Below are 18,349 nucleotides of genomic sequence, written 5' to 3'. Positions count from 1 at the left end.
TGAGATTAACAGGTACAGCAGGACTCATGAGGTGAGATGTATTGTCAGACTGCCTCACCCCTGTGTGAGGTACTTAGATCCTAGGGTCGTGCCTGCTATCAATTTCAGGAAGAAAAGATTCTATGTATCACTGCAGTTGTACCTCCTTCCAATTAAAATGGAAGTGAACGGATCATTGCAGTGAATTCCACAAGAAACAAGGAAGTATCCTTTAAAAAATACAAATTATTAGGGCTTACTAATTACACTTTTCATATATTCACTCTAGGCGAGTTCACTTGCAACTAAACAGCAAGACCGTTTTCTTTGGAAAATGTCTCAGTCACTCAAAGATTACCAGTTAAAACACAAACCACAAATTCATAAACCAACATCCTTAGGTTATGTTGTATCTAGGTTCTCTTCTGCTGTCACCTGAGAACTCAAACCCTAACATTCTGGCTCATTCCAAAGTGTCTGGGAGAAAAAATACACTAGACATGCCTCTCCTGTCTGTAAAACACAAATAATTTATTCAGATAAACCTTTACGAATGCTCTCAAGCATCACAGTATGCTAGTGTACAATTAATGACAACTTCAGAAATCATGCTTTTGGTACAAAGCATAAATTTAACATTAAATACCACAAGATGATTTTTCATTACTTCAAAGAAGCTTATGATTGACAATAAACTCAAAAATAAATATTATTAGTATTCAGCACTCAATTTAATTTTTATATAGCTTTGAAAAACTCTGGATTGCTGGGAAACAATCTCTGTCTGAGAGCTGTCATAATCAGAAACATTCCTGGCTGAAATAACACAATTCATGAGTGTACTTTTAAGTTCTGTGAAAGTATTACTATCTTCCACAGAACACGTGCATGATGATATCCCAGAACTCAATAAAATCACTGAGCTGATTTCAGTCTCTTTTTTCCTGGTAACAGTACCTCAGGATTCTTGCTTTTTTGTTGGTTTATCTAAGTAGGGAGTGTTGTCCTGTAGCAGATCTTTCCTGGGTATGAGTACTGAAATAGAAAAAACCCAAACAAAACAGTAAGACTATAATCTTATGGAAAATATTGGGAAAATACTATTTCAAATTCTAAAGGTGTTTTTACATTTACAAACAAAATATTCAGTTACTAAAATGAGGATCTGAACTTGTGGTAAGTGGCATCTATCTAGCATCTAGATATCTAAGACAAAATCATACTAAGATTTGACTTTCAGCTGGCTACAATAATGTTTTCCCATCTTCTTTTATAAGCATTGAAAAGTTTGATATTAAGAAGCCATAATTGTTAAGCATGTACTGTTAGTTTGGTTATGGGTTAAAAGGGTAGTTATAAGGAATACAGTACTCAACGGTACCATAATACACCTATGTAAAGAGCACCACCCCCCAGGCGAAACGAGCCAGCCTGGACAGAACTGTAATGGGCCAATCAGGTGCCTTAACCTTCATGCAAATGAAGGATCCAAAAAGAAACCAATCCAAAGGGACAAAAATCAGGACAAAAGGGGGCATCTGACCCACTGAACTGGTGCCGCTCCATCTGGAACATCGGGGACATCCCCATTGTTTCTAACAATTATGACCACTCTGATGAGTTTAATGAGTACAATTTTGTAAAAATATGTACATAATATGTATGATTGGCAGCAAAAAATTAAATTTAGAATTAGCAGTGACTATTAGCAGGAATCCAGTTGAAAGAGAAAACATTATTGTGTCATCGTTGTGTGTATAAAATGCCTCCTTGCCCACGGTGTGCAGTGAATAGCAAGAATAATCACAGGCTTTCACCTGTTGTTTCTGAGAGCTGTTTCATGGGGAAAGTGAACAAAAAGGAGGCAATAAAGGACTTAAAAATTCATTAATAACTTGATGAAAATGAAAAGTAATTGAAGAGAAGCCCATTGAAGATAATTAAACCAGAAAATATCCCTGACTCAGGAAGAGCTGCCAGGTGTGAACAGCTGAAAGAGGTGCAAATTCACTTTGTCTGTTCCTATTCAACTATTATCTGCCTAGAATCATCATGAAAGACTTGACACTGGTCTAGACTTATCTTTGGCCTTGATTATAACTGCTGTTTTAAAGTTAAATGTTTTACCAAACCTAAAACTGAAAATTGGTACAAAACTTTCCAGACAACACTAAACAGAAGTAAAAGGAAACTATGTACACAGCTGAAGATTTCTTGTATTCTCTTACCACACAGCTGTATGCTGAGCCTACCTACTACTACTCTTTTTGACTGCAAGATAAAAGAACTTCTAAACCAGGAATCAGGATTTCAAAATTTGATAGACTTTGCATTGAGGTAATCGCTATGTCACACATCTTACACAGTATAACCTGAAAGTGAAATTGTTGCAAAAAGTTTTGGAAATGAACGCTCAATCCTCAAAGAAAAAGCTTTTCTATGGTCAGTGTATATAATGCACTTGTTAATGCTCCTCAGGCAGCTCCTCCCTGTTTGGTAGAGCAAGCACCTACAGACAGGTACCGAGGCTACTGCCTTGGGACGCATGCTGACTGATCAGCCTGTACATGCATGCTGACTAGCTAGCTAACTGCTGACCTTCCTAATAGTTACAGCTAGTTAAGGGATATTAAATGTAATCACTGCCTCTTTTCTACCAGCCTCCATACCTCAAAATATTTGTATGGAAACTTTGTACCTTTGAAACCTTCACCTGTCCTAGGCAGTGACATTAATTAATAGCTTACATTAAGAATTTTGCCAGAGAATAACAGACAGGCTATTTCCCTCTCTATCCCTTTCCGTAGTTTCACATTCTATATTTATTTTCTAAACTGTAACATATTTAAGTACCTCTTTAGCATGCAGGCTTACTCACCGATTTTGTCAGAATCTGTGTGAACGGCCTGAATAACAGAAGTTCTGAGAATCACTTCAACATCTGAAGCAATTTTAAGAAGCTAGTAATAAGGAATAAGAAGAGAGGAACAAGAGAGTAATTTGAATTATATATGACTGTTTCTGAAGATATTTTCCATACCAGGCAGCTATTCAAATAATAAAATCATTCAGTTTTACTACTCAGTTACTTATGTACAATGTATACATTGCTTTTGCCTTGGAGATCCTGGAATAACTTACAGGTTGACGTGTTTGACATGGAGCACATAGTGAGGGAAACTCTGGCTCAGTAACATACACCAGTACATACGTCCACGTATCCAATTAAAACTGGAAATGAATAAGGTGAAATGCAACTACAAAACCAATTAACTAGTTTCCAATGATCAAAGACGCTCACTCACGCCTCAGTAACATTCGACGTCCCATAGTGAAAGGGCAATCTCATTCTTTCAACACTACTGCTCCTGACATAAGGAGACAAAAACAAGGGCGAAACATGACAAGAATTAAGAATTCTGAGTTTTCACAGCAGAACTGTGCAGAAACAAGGCACTACCTAAAGACTACCCGAGGTATTAGTATTTAGTATTTGGCAAAAGGCCTAGAATTCCTTCTCTCACTAAGAGGATAAGCCGCAGCACCCTTGCTAGCTTTGCTGCACCATTAAGAGAACCCTAATACTTGTTTGCCTGTTATCTGTGTCAGAAGTAAGGAAACTGCTCAAGTGAGATACTTCAGGAGACATGCTCACACTAGGAAGCAGCATGTATCAACAGAAATGGATCTTTGCAAAGGCTAGGGCTCAATACTTGCCATCCACACTGCACTTCTCATGCTCTTCCCTTTCAAGGGCTTGGAGCAGGTACCCTTCAGTTCCCCCTGCTGAGAGCCCATTAGCAGCCAGGCTGCATCTCCTGAAGCGCAGCTTCCTCTTCAGATTGACCTTAAGGGAATTCTGCTAGTTGGTCTGACACTTTACATAACAAGAAAAGTCACAGGAAGTGGAACTAACCAAGGTAACTTCCTAAGTGCACTCCTGACCTGCACAAAAACGGCTGCTTTAGATTTAGCTACCACATTTTTCATTCTGATACTGTAGACAGTTACCTCGATCTCCTTATGTCACTGAAAGCTTGATATGTACAAGTACATACAGATACAAGTACCTGTTGTCACATTAGAATACACTGTAGTTTTCTATTCTGGCTGGTCAATACTCCATTTTTTAGTTGCTGTCCAAAGCAGAACATTAACAGCATCACATTCATGCAAGCAAGTGCTCAAAAATTCCCAAGTCCTGTATAAAACTTGGTTCAGTTCCTCTGCAACTAAGTCTTTTCAGTGTGTACATGTAATAAATATGACAGCTATTGTGATGTTCTAGGAGTGTGTAGCTGCAATGGAAGTCTGATATTTCTTTTACTGACACAGTTAATCAAATATCAACTATTCCATATTAAAAAGTCACACATGTGTAATTTGTAGGTTGCCTAAAAAACAAATACAGATTTCAGAATTGCAGAAAATCTTTTTCCTGTACATCTATAAAAAAAAAACCCTGAACACATAACTTAGCTAATCAGACAGTGGTAACACAAACACTGAGTATTATTACAGGAGGCTGATAACAAGCTGTAATTCAGGAACTCCTAACTAAAAGGTCAAAACTATTTACATTACAGTTCTGTGTCTGGCATGAGGAAAAGGTTTTCATTTTAATTCTTCAAGGGACAGATGTAGGCACTTTCTTCCAACCAGTGCCCAGTGACAATGTAAGGACAGTCTGATAAAAGGCTGAAGGACAAGGATTAAGTTATTCAGTCTGTAGGATGTTAATAGCTAAAATTATCTAAAACACATTAGTTCCCTTTCAGTTCAGAGCAATTGTCAGAAAAAACTGACTCAGCAAGAAGTTTTAAGGCAAAGGTAACTAACTTAGTGAATTAACAGAATGCTCCACTTTTAACACATGGTAAGGAAAGACATAGTAAAAAAATCCCTGTAGTATAATTAAGATATATGACATCTATACTATACTGCAATAAATCATAATAATGTTGCTGGTTTTTGCCTTCCACAAAGATGCTGAGTCATTTGTGATAGTAACTCAGCAGGTTGTTTAATTTGTCTGTTTGTTTCTGTTTGCCTAAACAACAGTGAGCAGGTACATTTAAGCGACCACAGTACAGATAGGTATCATGAGCAAAGTATAAAATATTTACATGAAAATTGCTACTTCATACATTATCTCGTAAAATTTCATTATAAACTTCGAAATAATCATATTGAACTATCAGAACACACTTTCTACTTATGTACTTTTGTATGTACAAGATTCTATAACACAGTATTAATACTATTGCGGTATCTATATATTTACAAACAAAGATCCATGTAGAAGTCTTTCTAAACCAACCCGGCTTTCATGATGTCTCAATCTGTTTACAGCGGTTTAGAGATCCTTTAAGCAAAAGACTAATTTCTAAATATTCATATGTGAAGTGGGAAAAAACCCCAAACAACAGAAAGCAATAAAATACCTCATTAATCTTCTCTTCAGATGTCTCGTCTCGGTTATTTCTGAATTCTTCATTTATCTTTTGTCTTGCAGCTAAATAAATCAAACAAAAAACTAAAGAGTGAACAAAAATTGTATTTTGAATTTGTCACTGCCCCAAAGTTAAGAATCTTAAGTCCTTTATGGCACAGTCCTGGGACACTCTGATCAAAGTATTTCAATGAAAGACCTCCATATAATTCACATGATGTCATATTTCAAGTTGACTGGTATACAAATAAAATGAGATTCTCAGTTTAGCATTTTGTATTGCATACACAAGGTACTAAAAAAGCAGGATTAATCCCTTGAGGAAAAACCACACATAGAGAATTAATTAATACAGCTGACTATGCTGTGGCTGGACTGAAGTTAAAAAAAAAAAAAAACAAATGAAAGAAAAATATCTCCCAAGAAGATCAGGAACATTTTAAAAAGAAATGTTTCCTTTCCAAAATATGTGTTGGTTGCTTGAATATAAGGACTTTTTTTGTTTCAAAATAAAGGATATCTCGTTACAGACACACAAGTTTTCCCAATTATTACTTGAAAATTATGGGAGTAATTTGAAGAAAGATTATGTTAAGAATTATCTTTCTCTGTATTCCAAGATGAAAGTTCCATGAAATACAGATAAGCACACACCACACAAAACAACTATCTCACCTTCGAGGGCTTTGGTATCATTTTTAAAAACTTCTTGCCGTGTTCTGTGTAACAACTTAAAAAGCTTCAAAACCTGCCAATACAACATCAATAGAATTAACTTATTTGCTAACAGGGTTGTTAGTTAAAATTAACATGTTACAATTGAAAATGTTTTTGATTAAATTTCATGTTCTTTCCATTCAGTACAGAATTTGATAAAGAATCAATATCTAAGAGGTTTTACCTAAATTCCTGATTAAAACACTTGCAGCCAAAGCTGATGTGATGTCATCAAGATCTTAGACAGGTCTAGATATTTCAAATTACTCTAAAATGCTGGCACCACCTTCTAAATAATTATTTGGTATGATGGAATTAAAATCCAGAAAATACATGGACATAAGCATTAGTTATTGTGCCAATGTCAAATAAACCCAACAGAACTGGAATAACTCTAAAGGTCAAATTACTTGAAGGAATTATCAAGGTTACATCAGTGCATATTCTCTAGCTATAAAAAAGATAGAAAAAGAAATGGCTGAAGTATTCTCACATAAAATTCTTTTACAAGTGGTGTGGCAAAACCAAAGCAAAGTCCTTCCCCTAAAAACAACTCCAGGTCAGCAAACCAATACTTCAGTAAAAGCAAACACTCAGAAAGTTGGGATTTACAGTGTAGAGCAGACACACCTGAATATGTATGAAAATAAAACCCCCAGAGAATCACAGCTCACAGCCACGTGGTTTTGGTAGATCATTCACACAGACTGCAAGGAATCACAGAAACTCTCAAGTCCTTATGAGACTTTTTTGTGTCTGTCACAGACTGAATCTCTGACAAGCACCAGAAAAAAATAATCTTGAAAACAATATCCCTTTTGAAGCTCTTTCTAGTACTTCCTATCATGTTGTGGCATCTCTAGAGGGCACAACTCCAAGTACTTCATAATACTTCTCTCACAATTAGTATTCCAAGTATTTTGTAGAAGGACATAGAAGAAACACAGGGCTGTAAGTCAGAAAAAACCCAGCAAATGGACAGAGTCATGTTGCCTTTAACTGCACCATTCCCTAGATGGATGAATCTGTGGAAGGTAAACCCACAGAACTAAATCTCAACAAATAAACTTCTTGTTTTGCAGATATTCTAATATCCTAAAATTTCTATTCCTCACAGTACATTTGCTATCTTTTCAAACAGCAGATTAATATTACATGTGGTTTTATGCTGAACACATGTACGGCAAAACCTAAATTTTTTAATGGTTATTTTCAAGAATTTGTGAGCCATTTTCAGGTATCTTCCTACTCATAGAAAAGTCTATAGGTTCTTCACAAGGGAATAAGGAGGGGCAGGCACCAATCTCCTCTCTGGTATCCTGTGACAGGATTCAAGGGAACAGCCTGAAGTTGTGTCAGGAAACACTCAGGCTGGATATCAGAAGGTTCTTCACCCAAAAGGTGGCTGGGCACTGAACAAGCTCCCCAAGTCAGTGGTCACAGCACCAGCCTGACAAGAGTTCAGGAGGATTTTGCACAGCTCCCCCAGGCACACGGTGTGTGCACCACCCTGGAGATGGCCCCGTGCAAGACCAGGGGCTGGACTCCATCATTTCTGTGCCTCCCTTCCAACCAAGGATACTCTCTGGTTCAACTTCTCCAAACCCCTCCTGGAAACTTTTCACCACGCCAGCCACAATGGTGAAAAGCTGAATTAGATGGTCTTGATCAGGATGTATCAATGCAGACGCCTCTGACCTCTACAGCCACCTGCATTAACAGAGAGCTCCGCCAATACCTGTGGACTGCACTCCCAAAACTCGGCTTCAAGGCACTCCCGAAAGAGGCACTGACAGGAAATTACACCGCAGTAATGAAAGCGCTTATTAATTCTTAGGTCCCTGGTTTTCCCTAGCTTACTCTCACGTGCTCCTGATGTATTTCACCCTCTGCTTTCACACTTCTCGCTTTCTTTTCCCGCAATGGCCTTTGCGCGCAAACTGCTACATTCCTTTACCTAGTTTTTTATCCTTCTAGTCCTGAAAGTCTATGTTTTTTGGCTCGACTAAAGCTACAAAGCTGCAGCCTCCCAGCACGGACATAGTACGTGTGTGTGTGTGTGTGTGTGTGTGTGTGTGTGTGTGTGTGTGTGTCACTCGCCTGCCCCCGGCTCCCCATGGCGCCCGCCGCCGGCACCGTCCCGCGCCGGAAGTGCCCGCCGCCGGAAGTGCCCGTCAGGGACAGGGACGAGCCGCACCCTCCCGCGCTGCGCCGGTGCCGCCACCAATGCTGTCCCCCGGGGGCCGCCCGCCGCCGCCGCCGTTCCGAGCCGCCCTGTGCCCCCGCGGCGCTGCCATGGCCGGCGGGGTTGAGGCGGCTTTCACGGACTCACAGGAGGGACTTCCAGCCCAGCCTGGAACGGACCACACGGGCCCATCTGGTCCAACATCCCTGCTCAGGCAGAGACAGCCCAGAGCACATGGCACACGATTGTATCCAGACAGTTCCATCACCACTGGGGAAGACTCCACAAATTGTCTGGACAATCTGCTCCTGTACCCGCTCACCTGCAGAGTAAAGAAGTTCTTCCTCGTGTTCAGAGAAACTTCCTGTTTCAGAAACATCAATTTCTGTCCACTGTCCCTTGATCTGTTGCTGGGCATGGCTGAGAACAGCCTGGATCCTCCTCTGACCCCTTTCCTTCAAATACTCACAGACATTGACGAGGCCCCTCTCAGCTGTCTCGAAGCTGATCGGACCCAGTTCCCCCAGCCTTTCCTCAAAAGAAAGACGCTCCAGTCCCATCTTCACTGACTTTCCCTGGACCCATTCCAGGAGCTCCACGTGTCTCTTGTCCTGAGGAGCCCAGAACTGGACACAGCATTCCAGATGTGCCTCACCAGGGCTGAGCAGAGGGGCAGGATCACCTCCCTCAACCTGCTGGCAATGCTCTCCCTAATGCAGCCCAGGGTCCCATTGGCCTTATGGGCTATACAGACAGTGCCGATCCTCGGTGTGCCAAGGTCTGGCAGGAGGCTGCCTCTGCCTGCAGGAGGAGCTGAACGGGGTCCATAGCAGGTAGGCAGTGCTGCCCACAAGCTCCTCATTCCACTGGAGTGGTCAATGGCCCAGGGACCCCTGCCCTCCAAGGGGAGCCGCAGCGGGGATGAGAGGCTGCTCCCTGCCCAGCACCCCCTGCCAGGGGCTGCACATCATTGCCCAGGGTGGCACAAAGACCAATGTGTTCTGCTCCTTCTTCTGAAGAAAATTATCATTGTTTTAAATGGGTAACTGGACAGCCATCAGTTTCTGTGTGACACCTAGAATGGCCAATAAATGATGATTGCTGCTTCTTCAATTCAGTTTTTATTTTGCCAAGACTGCTTCCTTGCTCTTGCAGTTAGAACAACCAACAGGAGTTCGAAATCCTTCCTTATCTGGGGTGATATCTTCTTTTCCGGTCTATTTTTTCACCATTTCAGAAGAAAAGTTGTGATTACAATTCCTTGTTTCTGTGCTTATCAGTAGTATCTCAGGATGTCTCCAGTTTCTAGGTATCCAGCTGTACTTAGAAGAGTCCAGTTGCACTTTTCAAGGACACTCTTGGTTCTCAGCATCACAGCTGCCAAGCTGGCAGGCTTTTTTCCTGCTGGTATTATCCAACAGGCATATTCTTTTGTTCAGTCATTTCCCCTCTCTAGTCAGGTCACTTTCTCGGCTGCTCACATCAAGCTCCCCACAGCTTGCCTTACTCACACCCTGACCAACCCAGCCTGGGCCTGGCCACATTATGGCCACACTGGGTACATCTATAAAACTGAATTAACATCATTCTCTTGAAAAACAAACAAGCTTATAGTTCACTAACACATCATTCAGCATTAGCTAAAGGCAGCATAAGGATATTTTGTGCAATTATCTTTGCTACTCACTAGACCTCTAGCTTCAATACACAGTCTATTTAATCATTTAACAGCAGTTACATTGTAAGCTAATTAAAATATGGGAACACTAAATTATTACTCAATAATTTTAATATTTTTATTATTAATAGTACTTGTAAGCATCTATTAAATATGTTTTTTTACTATGTAACTCATAAAGAAACTTGATCTGTTAGCAAAAGTGATGTTTATTCATAATTTATTTCCAAGAATAATTATTGCAGATGTGAATGAATTAGATCTTTGAAAAGAGGGTCTAATTCATTCATTGTTTTATTCAAAATAATAAAATTTGCTGTTTTCATGGTGAGACAAAAATGTATGCTGAAGTCAACTATATGAAAAAAAGTGGTTTTGATTTTTTGGAGAAACTTCTAAACTTGTCTCTGTACGTCTTCTCTTAACAAAGAAATATACTTTTTAATTAAATCCACAGCAGTGTTCACCTGAATTGTTCATATATTTGCTGAATAACCTTGGTTGGACAATAATATAATTCAAAGAAGTTTGTCCCTTTAATTGTCATAAAACTCCAATACCATCTGTAGGACACATACAGGTCAAAATACCTTAATCCCAGAACATCATTTAAGGAAGAAAATAAAATTTCATTGTTTAATGTACTTCATCAGAGTTTTTTTTCAGGGTATTTCATGATAAATTATTTCAGAGTTACTACCAGAAATATATGACAAATTCTGCTCTTTCCGTATCATGTTCATGTAATCAGCTGCAGAACCATATTAGGTTTAAGCCACTTAGCAATATTTATTCTCTGCCTCCCTCTGAAATGCTTTCCTGTAACACTTTTGTCTAGAGACAAATATATAAAAATATCTCTATTAATATGCACCTAGACAAATCTTCAGAGAAATCAATCTATTTTTTTTGTGAAGTTTAGAAAATCATAGAATCTAAAATTGTCTGGGTTGGAAGGGACATTAGAGGTCATCTAGTTCCAATGCCCCTGTGATGGGCAGGGACACCTTTCACTAGACTGGGTTGCTCAGAGCTCCATCCAGCATGGCCTTGAACACTTCCAGGGATTGGGCACCCACAGCTTCTCTGGGCAGCCTGTTCCAGTGCCTCACCTTGCTCACAGTAAAGAATTTCTTCCTCACATCCAATTTAAACCTCCAGTATTGCAGTTTAAAGCCATTCCTCCTTGTCCTCTCACTACATGGCCTTGTAAAAAATCTCCCTCTATCTTTACTGTAGGCTGCCTTCAGGTACTGCAAAGGTGCAGTTAGGTCACTCTGAAGTCTTTTCTTTTCAAGGGTGAACAATTCCAATTCTCTCAGCCTGTCCTCATAGAAAAGGTGCTCTGTCACTCTGATTATTTTTGTGGCCTCCTCTGGACTCCCTCCAGCAGGTCTACGTCCTCCCTGTGCTGGGAGCCCAGAGCTGGATGCAGGTTCCAGGTGGGCTCTCCCCAGAGCAGAGCAGAGGGGCAGAATCCCCTCCCTGCCCTGCTGCCCACGCTGCTCTGGATGCAGACCAGGACACGTTTGGCTCTGTGGGCTGGGAGTGCCCATGGCTGGCTCATGTCCAGCCTCTCACCCACCAGCACCCCCATGTCCTCCTCCCCAGGGCTGCTCTCAATCTCCCAGCCTGTGTTGACAGCAGGGGTGGCCCCGACCCAGGTGCGGGGCCTCGTATTGGCCTTGAAAATGAAGCTTGGTTGATACTCCTTAAGGTTTATGTTGGCTTTTTCCCCCCTGCTTTTTCATTTCTCCCATTTAATGACTGGTGGTGTAGATATATATATATATAAACATTTACAACTAGATCTACAGCTGCGTAACTTTGTGTTGCCCTCTGAATTACTGCTTGGCTATACTGATTAGTTTGTTTCATAGTTACGAAATTACTTATTCGCCGAAGGGCTGGCACATGAAACTGCCCTTCTGCAGGACCCTGATTCCAGGACACCATACACCTGCAAACTTTGGTGGAAAAGGTAACCCAGCCCAGCCTGGTGCAGTCTGCAGGAGCTTGTCCCAAGAAATCACACAGATGTTTGAGTTGGATTTGATAAATAATACTTCTGCCCACAACAGCCTCTCCCGGGACTGCACTACTTTTGTAGGGTCACCTTACACTTCGCAGCGTTGATCCCTGCGCGGAGCCTCCAATAGTTCTTTCCGCCGGATCCCTCCGCGATTCCCGGGTCAGCGAGGGCGCGGCAGTACAGTGGGCGGGGCCCAGCGGGACAATGACAGGAGAAACCGCCAATCAGACGGGAGAACACGGCCAGGGGACGGCGTTGGCCCAATGAGTGCCGAGGGGGCGTGGCTGTGGGGGAAGGCGGGGCCGAAGGCCGGCGGGAGCCGCGCGGGAGCCGCCGCCATGGCTGACGAGATCAGCAAGGCGCAGGCGGCGCGTCCCGGCGGGGACACCATCTTCGGGAAGATCATCCGCAAGGAGATCCCCGCCAACATAATCTACGAGGACGAGCAGGTGCGCGCTGTGCAGGGGCCGGGGGCGTCGCGGAGGCGCTCGGGAGAGCGTTGGGGCGGGCCGTGTGCCTCCGCTCTTCCCTGCGCCCTCCCCGGAGCTGCATTGGGCTCCTTGCCAAGGGTCGAGTGTTCTCGCAGCTGGTGTGGGAGGGTAGTGGTGAAACCTTTGCCACTTGCAGGCAGCCTTCTTGCGGGTTCGGAGCAGAGCACCCCAGCTGTCTGCTTGTGCAGGTCCCGATGTGCGTCTCAATAGCCTCACAGAGGTTATGCAGCTCTGCCTGCTGGGCTTTGGCAGAGAACCTCCGAGAGGGATTGCTGGTGCATCGCAGCACGTTAGGGCCGAAATTAAATAATTAGCTTTAGAAGAAATGCAGCGGTTATTCCCAAAATCCAGCTGGTATTTGGTGTAAGATCCTCCTGCTCTTTGTTTTCCCCGCCCTTCAGATTGAAATACTGGAGCCCCATTAAGCCCCCTTTGCTTTTGAAATAAAGGGGTTATTCTCAGTGTTCAGTAGAGACTCGCTAAGGATGCAGTTTGTCAGATTTATGTGCTTAAAAATCATGCATAGCTTAAAACGGAGTTTTCTTAATAGAACGCAGAATTGTTGCAGTTGCCTTATGCTCTGAAGAATATTAGAAGTGTTCAGTGCTTTCTGAAAATAGTGCTTATGTTACTGCTTTGTGTTTATGCGAAGGTGTGTGTTCTTTCCTTAGCCGGGTGTAACCTGCGTGAGCTTTTTCATCAGCTGCGGTGGTTGCAGCAGAGTAAGCTGCGCACTGCTGGGTTAGGAATCAGGCCATTGACTTCTCTGAGTGTATAAACTACTTTGACAGCCAGTTGTGTGGAGTATTTTCTGGAAGTGTCATTACCTGCAGTGCACCATTTGGTTTTTACTTCAAAGTGTGCAGAAATGTAGAACTTCTAGATTTCAGTTGACTGGTGGATGATCTTGAATTAGTTTTGTTGGCTTTATGGAGGTCTTTTTAGAGGTGGCTGGAAGTGTTACAAGGAGAAAGGTAAGGAAAGTCTTTAATCAATAATTGACCTTCAGAGAAAGGGAACTATTGAAAAGTACAAAGTCTCTGTGGAATTATGCCTTATCACTGTTTTTCCAGTTGAATCTAAACTTCCTGAAATGAAATTTGGTTTCCCATACACTCACGAATTTCTGTGATTGTGTTTTTTCCTTAATGCTGCTTTGGCTTTCTGTATAATAGAAAGCTATTTACTTCCAATCTTTTGCTCTTTTAATTCTTTGACGTAGTTTGGCCATTTGCATTCTGCCTCGATGGGACTACATATAATAGAAAAGCTGATTACAAAATGGTCAGCTCTAAGTATGATTTATTTAATTTGGTGCAAACAGTTTTATTCATCAGTTATATACTTACTGCCCTTCCCTGTTTGGAAGAAAGGAGTAGTTAATCAGAAATTCAAATTGGGCATTATCTTCTTAAACAGATTCTAAAACCACATAGATTTGATGTAGAAGATGACTTGCATAAAAGATTGATGCAGGTTGAGTTCGGCTTTTCACCAACTTTACTCTTGACTAAAGGCACATTTCTTTTCAGAATAAAAAAGAAGTATATTTGCACAGAAAATTAACTTTATTGATTCACAAAGAAAAGTATCTAGGAAATAAGCATTTTGAAGAATGTAGGTATATGTGTTTTTAAGTATCCACTGTCTGTGACATAACCAATTGCTACCAGGTGTTACACTGTTGAACGGGATGGGAAAGTCAGAGATATCTTTGACTAATGCTGGCAGAGTACCTCCTGTGCATCTGCACATTTGTCGAGGTTCCAGTTGGAAGTCCCAGTTCTGTGGTTGGCCATTTGTACAAGGAGACACAGCTTAATTTTCTCTTGCCTACTGGCAGTTCCTAATTTGATGTTTAGGTGATGCATGCTGTGTATGATTGATTGTAGTTTTGGTTTAGTCAAGATTCAGCTAGTCACTACAGACAGATGTTTGCATTTCAAAAGTGATGCCTTTCTTTTGATTTAAGCATGTCTGAAGCAAAGCTGGTTTTAATGCATTACTCTGAAATACTTGGTGCTGTTGAGAACAGAAGTCTAATATGGTCTCATTCACATAACTTCAGGATCTTTGGAATTGCCTTGTTGTCTTTGACCAAGGAAATATTCAGGCATAACTAGAAGTTGATTAGCAACTCTTTGCCATTTATTTTATTTAACATAAAATATAAAATAACATTTAAAAAAGCATGAATGTACTTTTTATAGGCATGCATGCCAGCAGCTTTACTAGTTGTTATGCATGTGTTTCAGTAGCAAATCTTGAACCTGATTGCATATTGCTTTACTGAGAAGACTGTAGCTTTTAAACAGTACTTTACAAAGCAGTGATTTTTTTTCAGTGGGTCTTGGTAAGTAGTGTTTTGTGTTTAGAATTTAAAGGATGTAGAATAATATATCACTCAAGAAAATTTAACATTGCTGCTTATGTTTGGGATATCTGGCTGAAGTATGTATTTAGTGGGGCATATTGATTTCCTGAAACTCTTACCTTTCTCCAAAACAAACTGTATTTTATCTGCTTTCTGTTCCTCCAGTGCCTCGCGTTCCATGATATTTCACCCCAAGCTCCAACACATTTCTTAGTGATTCCTAAGAAGCCAATTGTCAGATTGTCTGAAGCAGAAGATTCTGATGAATCTGTAAGTACTCTAAAGGTTTTCTGTACACCAAACAGTGCTTCTGATTACTTCATAATGTAGTAGGCTGTCCCCCTTTTCCTCTTGACATTTCAAAGAGGCAGAGTAGTTTTCTGATACTCTAATGCTTGTCCTGTAGCTTAAAAGATAATGGAGTTAGGGTTTTTCAGTAAAATTAGCCAGAGAAAGCAAACTATATCTGTGCATGTATTTTCCATGCAAAATGAATTGGTATTTGTTATTTAACAATCCTGATGTCTGTTTTCATTGTTTGCATGCAACAGTACTTACTCTAATATGGGCTTGGGGGTTTTTAGCAGGTCAGAGGTGAAGAAAAGGAAGGTTAGCTGAGAGGTGCTGAATATTTCATTTGTAACTAAAAACATCAAGCTCAAAGATTTTGTAAGCTTTACATGGTAAGATAAAGTTTCTTTTCCACCAGAATTATATATGTGTTCAGAAGAAGTAGTAGGGGCTTTAACCATTAAGTAAATGTAGCTTCTATGACACTTTTGTTGTCTGTTACTGCCTGGCTTGATAAAGATCAATAGTTCTATTTTCCCCCTATATTATGCATAGGCAGTCCTCATAGTTTTTCTTGGAAAGTGTTAGTTGCAGACAGGCAACAATTTGAAGGGCAGTGGCTGAATTTCTGAGAATTAACTTACTGGTTCTCTGCTCTCATTCCTTCCCTTCCTGCCCTTTCCCCCTTTTTGTGTGTTTTCTGTTGGTTGTTTTTTTCTTTTTTTTTTTCTTTTTCTTTCTTCTCCAGCTTCTCGGACATTTAATGATTGTTGGCAAGAAGTGTGCTGCTAACCTGGGCCTGACCAATGGATTCCGGATGGTTGTGAATGAAGGGCCTGAGGGTGGGCAGTCTGTCTATCACGTACATCTCCATGTTCTGGGTGGTCGCCAGTTGGGCTGGCCTCCTGGCTAAGATTTGTACATCACAGGAGTTAACTGCATGCATACAAGTTACCACCAAATAGATTTAATATGTTGTCCATCAATCTAGCCACTGTTAGTGTATTGTTTTTTTTTTTAATGTGTGTCTACACAGGGTAATAAATGCTCTGAACAACATTCGCACAATAAAGATTAAGCATGTGGGAATCATCTCTGTCTGGTGTGCCTTACTGATGGAAACACTTGAAGTTGAAATTATGATCTCTGAAGTTTAAAGCACAAAACATGTTTCAGTCTGCTAACAAGTCTTCTGTAGGTACTGATCTGCCAAGGCAAATCAAAATCTAAAGGTGCAAACTTATCAGACTTTCATGTCTTCTGGGAAGAAATCTAAGCTTTTAGAATGTGGTATGTAAATATTTGTAAAGCCAGTGTAGGCTGCTGCTGAAACTTCTAAAAAGTGAAATTCCAAACATGCTATTCAAGGGCTGCGTCAGTACAGTGTGTTGGGAACAGACATTCTAAAGCTCCATTTTTACACTGAGAATGGGTAAAATGATAGTCTTAATAGCAGCTGCTATAGTTCTGTAGCACGTGGGTGATTTTGATCAAATTGAGGACTTGAAATTAAAATACTGAACTGTTATAAGATGTTCAAGGCATTTCTTGGCATGTAAGCAGCATGATATAAAATGTATATGTGTATCTTTTAGATTGCAGATTTTAGTGAGCTAATATTTCAGTTAATAGTACTTTCTCTGTTGCTGCATACAGTTGTTCATGCAACATGGTCATCAGATCTCCAAGACAATAAATTTTCTTGAAATTAGGGGTACAGATGTGTCTGCCAGTGTAAAAATAGAACACCTGTTCTTTCTGATAAAATTAAGTCACAACTGACTAGTTTTTATGCTCAAGACACCTAAAAGCTTCAGATGCCTTGATAAAAGCTGGTTGCTTGTGAGCATCTAAAGTGTTAAAGAAATGTGGGAATGTGTGTAAAGACTGTAGAGGTAAAAGCAGTGAATTTTATTTTCTTTTCAGATATAACTTGAAAGTTTGGTAAAGCCATTTGAGTTCATTCAACCAGAAAATACTCTAAGTACTTCAGAATGCTCTCAGCTTTCAGAGTTTTACCCTAAGATGTGACTTAAACAGGAAAATCAGCTGGTGCTTCTGAAGGACATTGGTCTATAGTTGTGTTAGGCATAAACACATGGTTCTGTAGTGGCAGCATAATGGCTCTTCTCTTGTTTAACTTGCATAGAAGTAAAGAAGAAAACCACCCAAACCCCAGAGTAGAAGCTGAATGCATATCACAAGAATGAGGTATCACAAGCAGACACAGGGGGTGCAGAAAAGGTTTGTGGCTGGCAAACTGGCTATCAGAATGAGCTCATGGAAGGCCCTTAAATATGGTGAGATGAACTGTTGGCATCCTCATATGGGGAAGGGCATGTGACATATGTGTACTGCTTTGACTTCCCTAATTTCTGTTTTATGTGTCCTTTTCACCAACACTGGCATGTGTGATTTGAAGAGTGACTGGTGAAGTTTTCACAGCTGTATGAAAGTAACTCTGTAAAACTTCTGTTGCTTTACTTGGAATCTTGGGAGATGTGTTTGCAGATCTATGCAGATATGTGCTTTGGGAAGGTAAGAAGACTTTGAAATGAGGGCAGAACCATGAATCTTGCAAAGATAGCCATGAGGCCAGCTTGCTAACCAATTTAATTGTGCTTAAGTTTCAGATGAGTACCTTCTGGATTGATACTCAAATGATTCTGAGTTTGGACCATGGTGTACTCATGTGGGAAAAATAAAACCAAAGGAAAAGTCTTCCCTAATTTGTCCATGTAGGAGGTGGGAAAACTGGGCATTAGCTGAAACCTTTTGCCTCAAAACCACTTGCTGAAATACAGACCAACCTCCTTGTCATCAATTTTCTTCTGCTTGTGTTACTTTTACTTTTGTGGCAAGGTGATGACTCTAGTACCACTAGTCTGTGATTTCTAAGGGCACTTAACAAAGAGATGTGTTAACTGCATCACAGGGAGACAGCAAACTTCATCTTAGGAAAAACCAGGGCAATGGGCATAAGAAAGTAGTTAAACTACATGTCCTTTTACTCTACATTAGTGATAGATCTGAAACACCCAGTGCAAGATCTTGATCTCTCAAGTAGTTGAATGTTGTTGAATGACAAAAGCCTGTGAGCAATCCAAGGATTTCACCTGTATGTAGTCTTCATGGCTGAAGGTAGAAACA

General features: G+C 40.7%; 2 protein-coding genes across 2 annotated transcripts; one reads left to right on the top strand and one right to left on the bottom strand.

Moving 5' to 3' along the window:
* Positions 1-486: 486 nt before the first annotated feature.
* Positions 487-8,316, bottom strand: LYRM7 (LYR motif containing 7). Its single transcript, XM_058043780.1, has 5 exons — positions 8,249-8,316; positions 6,107-6,179; positions 5,424-5,494; positions 2,858-2,939; positions 487-1,014 (listed from the first exon to the last, which is right to left on the bottom strand). The coding sequence occupies exons 1-5, from the start codon at positions 8,264-8,266 to the stop codon at positions 938-940; spliced, it is 321 nt and encodes a 106-aa protein (XP_057899763.1). The 5' UTR covers positions 8,267-8,316; the 3' UTR covers positions 487-937.
* A 4,021-nt stretch (positions 8,317-12,337) lies between these two features.
* Positions 12,338-16,291, top strand: HINT1 (histidine triad nucleotide binding protein 1). Its single transcript, XM_058043616.1, has 3 exons — positions 12,338-12,492; positions 15,074-15,178; positions 15,948-16,291. The coding sequence occupies exons 1-3, from the start codon at positions 12,382-12,384 to the stop codon at positions 16,110-16,112; spliced, it is 381 nt and encodes a 126-aa protein (XP_057899599.1). The 5' UTR covers positions 12,338-12,381; the 3' UTR covers positions 16,113-16,291.
* The last annotated feature ends 2,058 nt before the right edge of the window (positions 16,292-18,349 follow it).

Source organism: Melospiza georgiana, chromosome Z, assembly GCF_028018845.1.
Source record: "Melospiza georgiana isolate bMelGeo1 chromosome Z, bMelGeo1.pri, whole genome shotgun sequence".
NCBI classification, from domain to species: domain Eukaryota; kingdom Metazoa; phylum Chordata; class Aves; order Passeriformes; family Passerellidae; genus Melospiza; species Melospiza georgiana.
Note: the sequence above shows the minus strand (reverse complement) of the source record. Positions and strands in the feature narration are given on the sequence as shown.

Coding starts and splice junctions, on each gene's coding strand:
- LYRM7 (XM_058043780.1), bottom strand. Junction 5,495..6,106: donor TGATACCAAAGCCCTCGAAG/GTGAGATAGTTG, acceptor TGATTTATTTAG/CTGCAAGACAAAAGATAAAT. Junction 1,015..2,857: donor CACAGATTCTGACAAAATCG/GTGAGTAAGCCT, acceptor TTTCTATTTCAG/TACTCATACCCAGGAAAGAT.
- HINT1 (XM_058043616.1), top strand. CDS start 12,382: ATGGCTGACGAGATCAGCAAGGCGCAGGCGGCGCGTCCCGGCGGGGAC. Junction 12,493..15,073: donor TAATCTACGAGGACGAGCAG/GTGCGCGCTGTG, acceptor CTGTTCCTCCAG/TGCCTCGCGTTCCATGATAT. Junction 15,179..15,947: donor CAGAAGATTCTGATGAATCT/GTAAGTACTCTA, acceptor TTTCTTCTCCAG/CTTCTCGGACATTTAATGAT.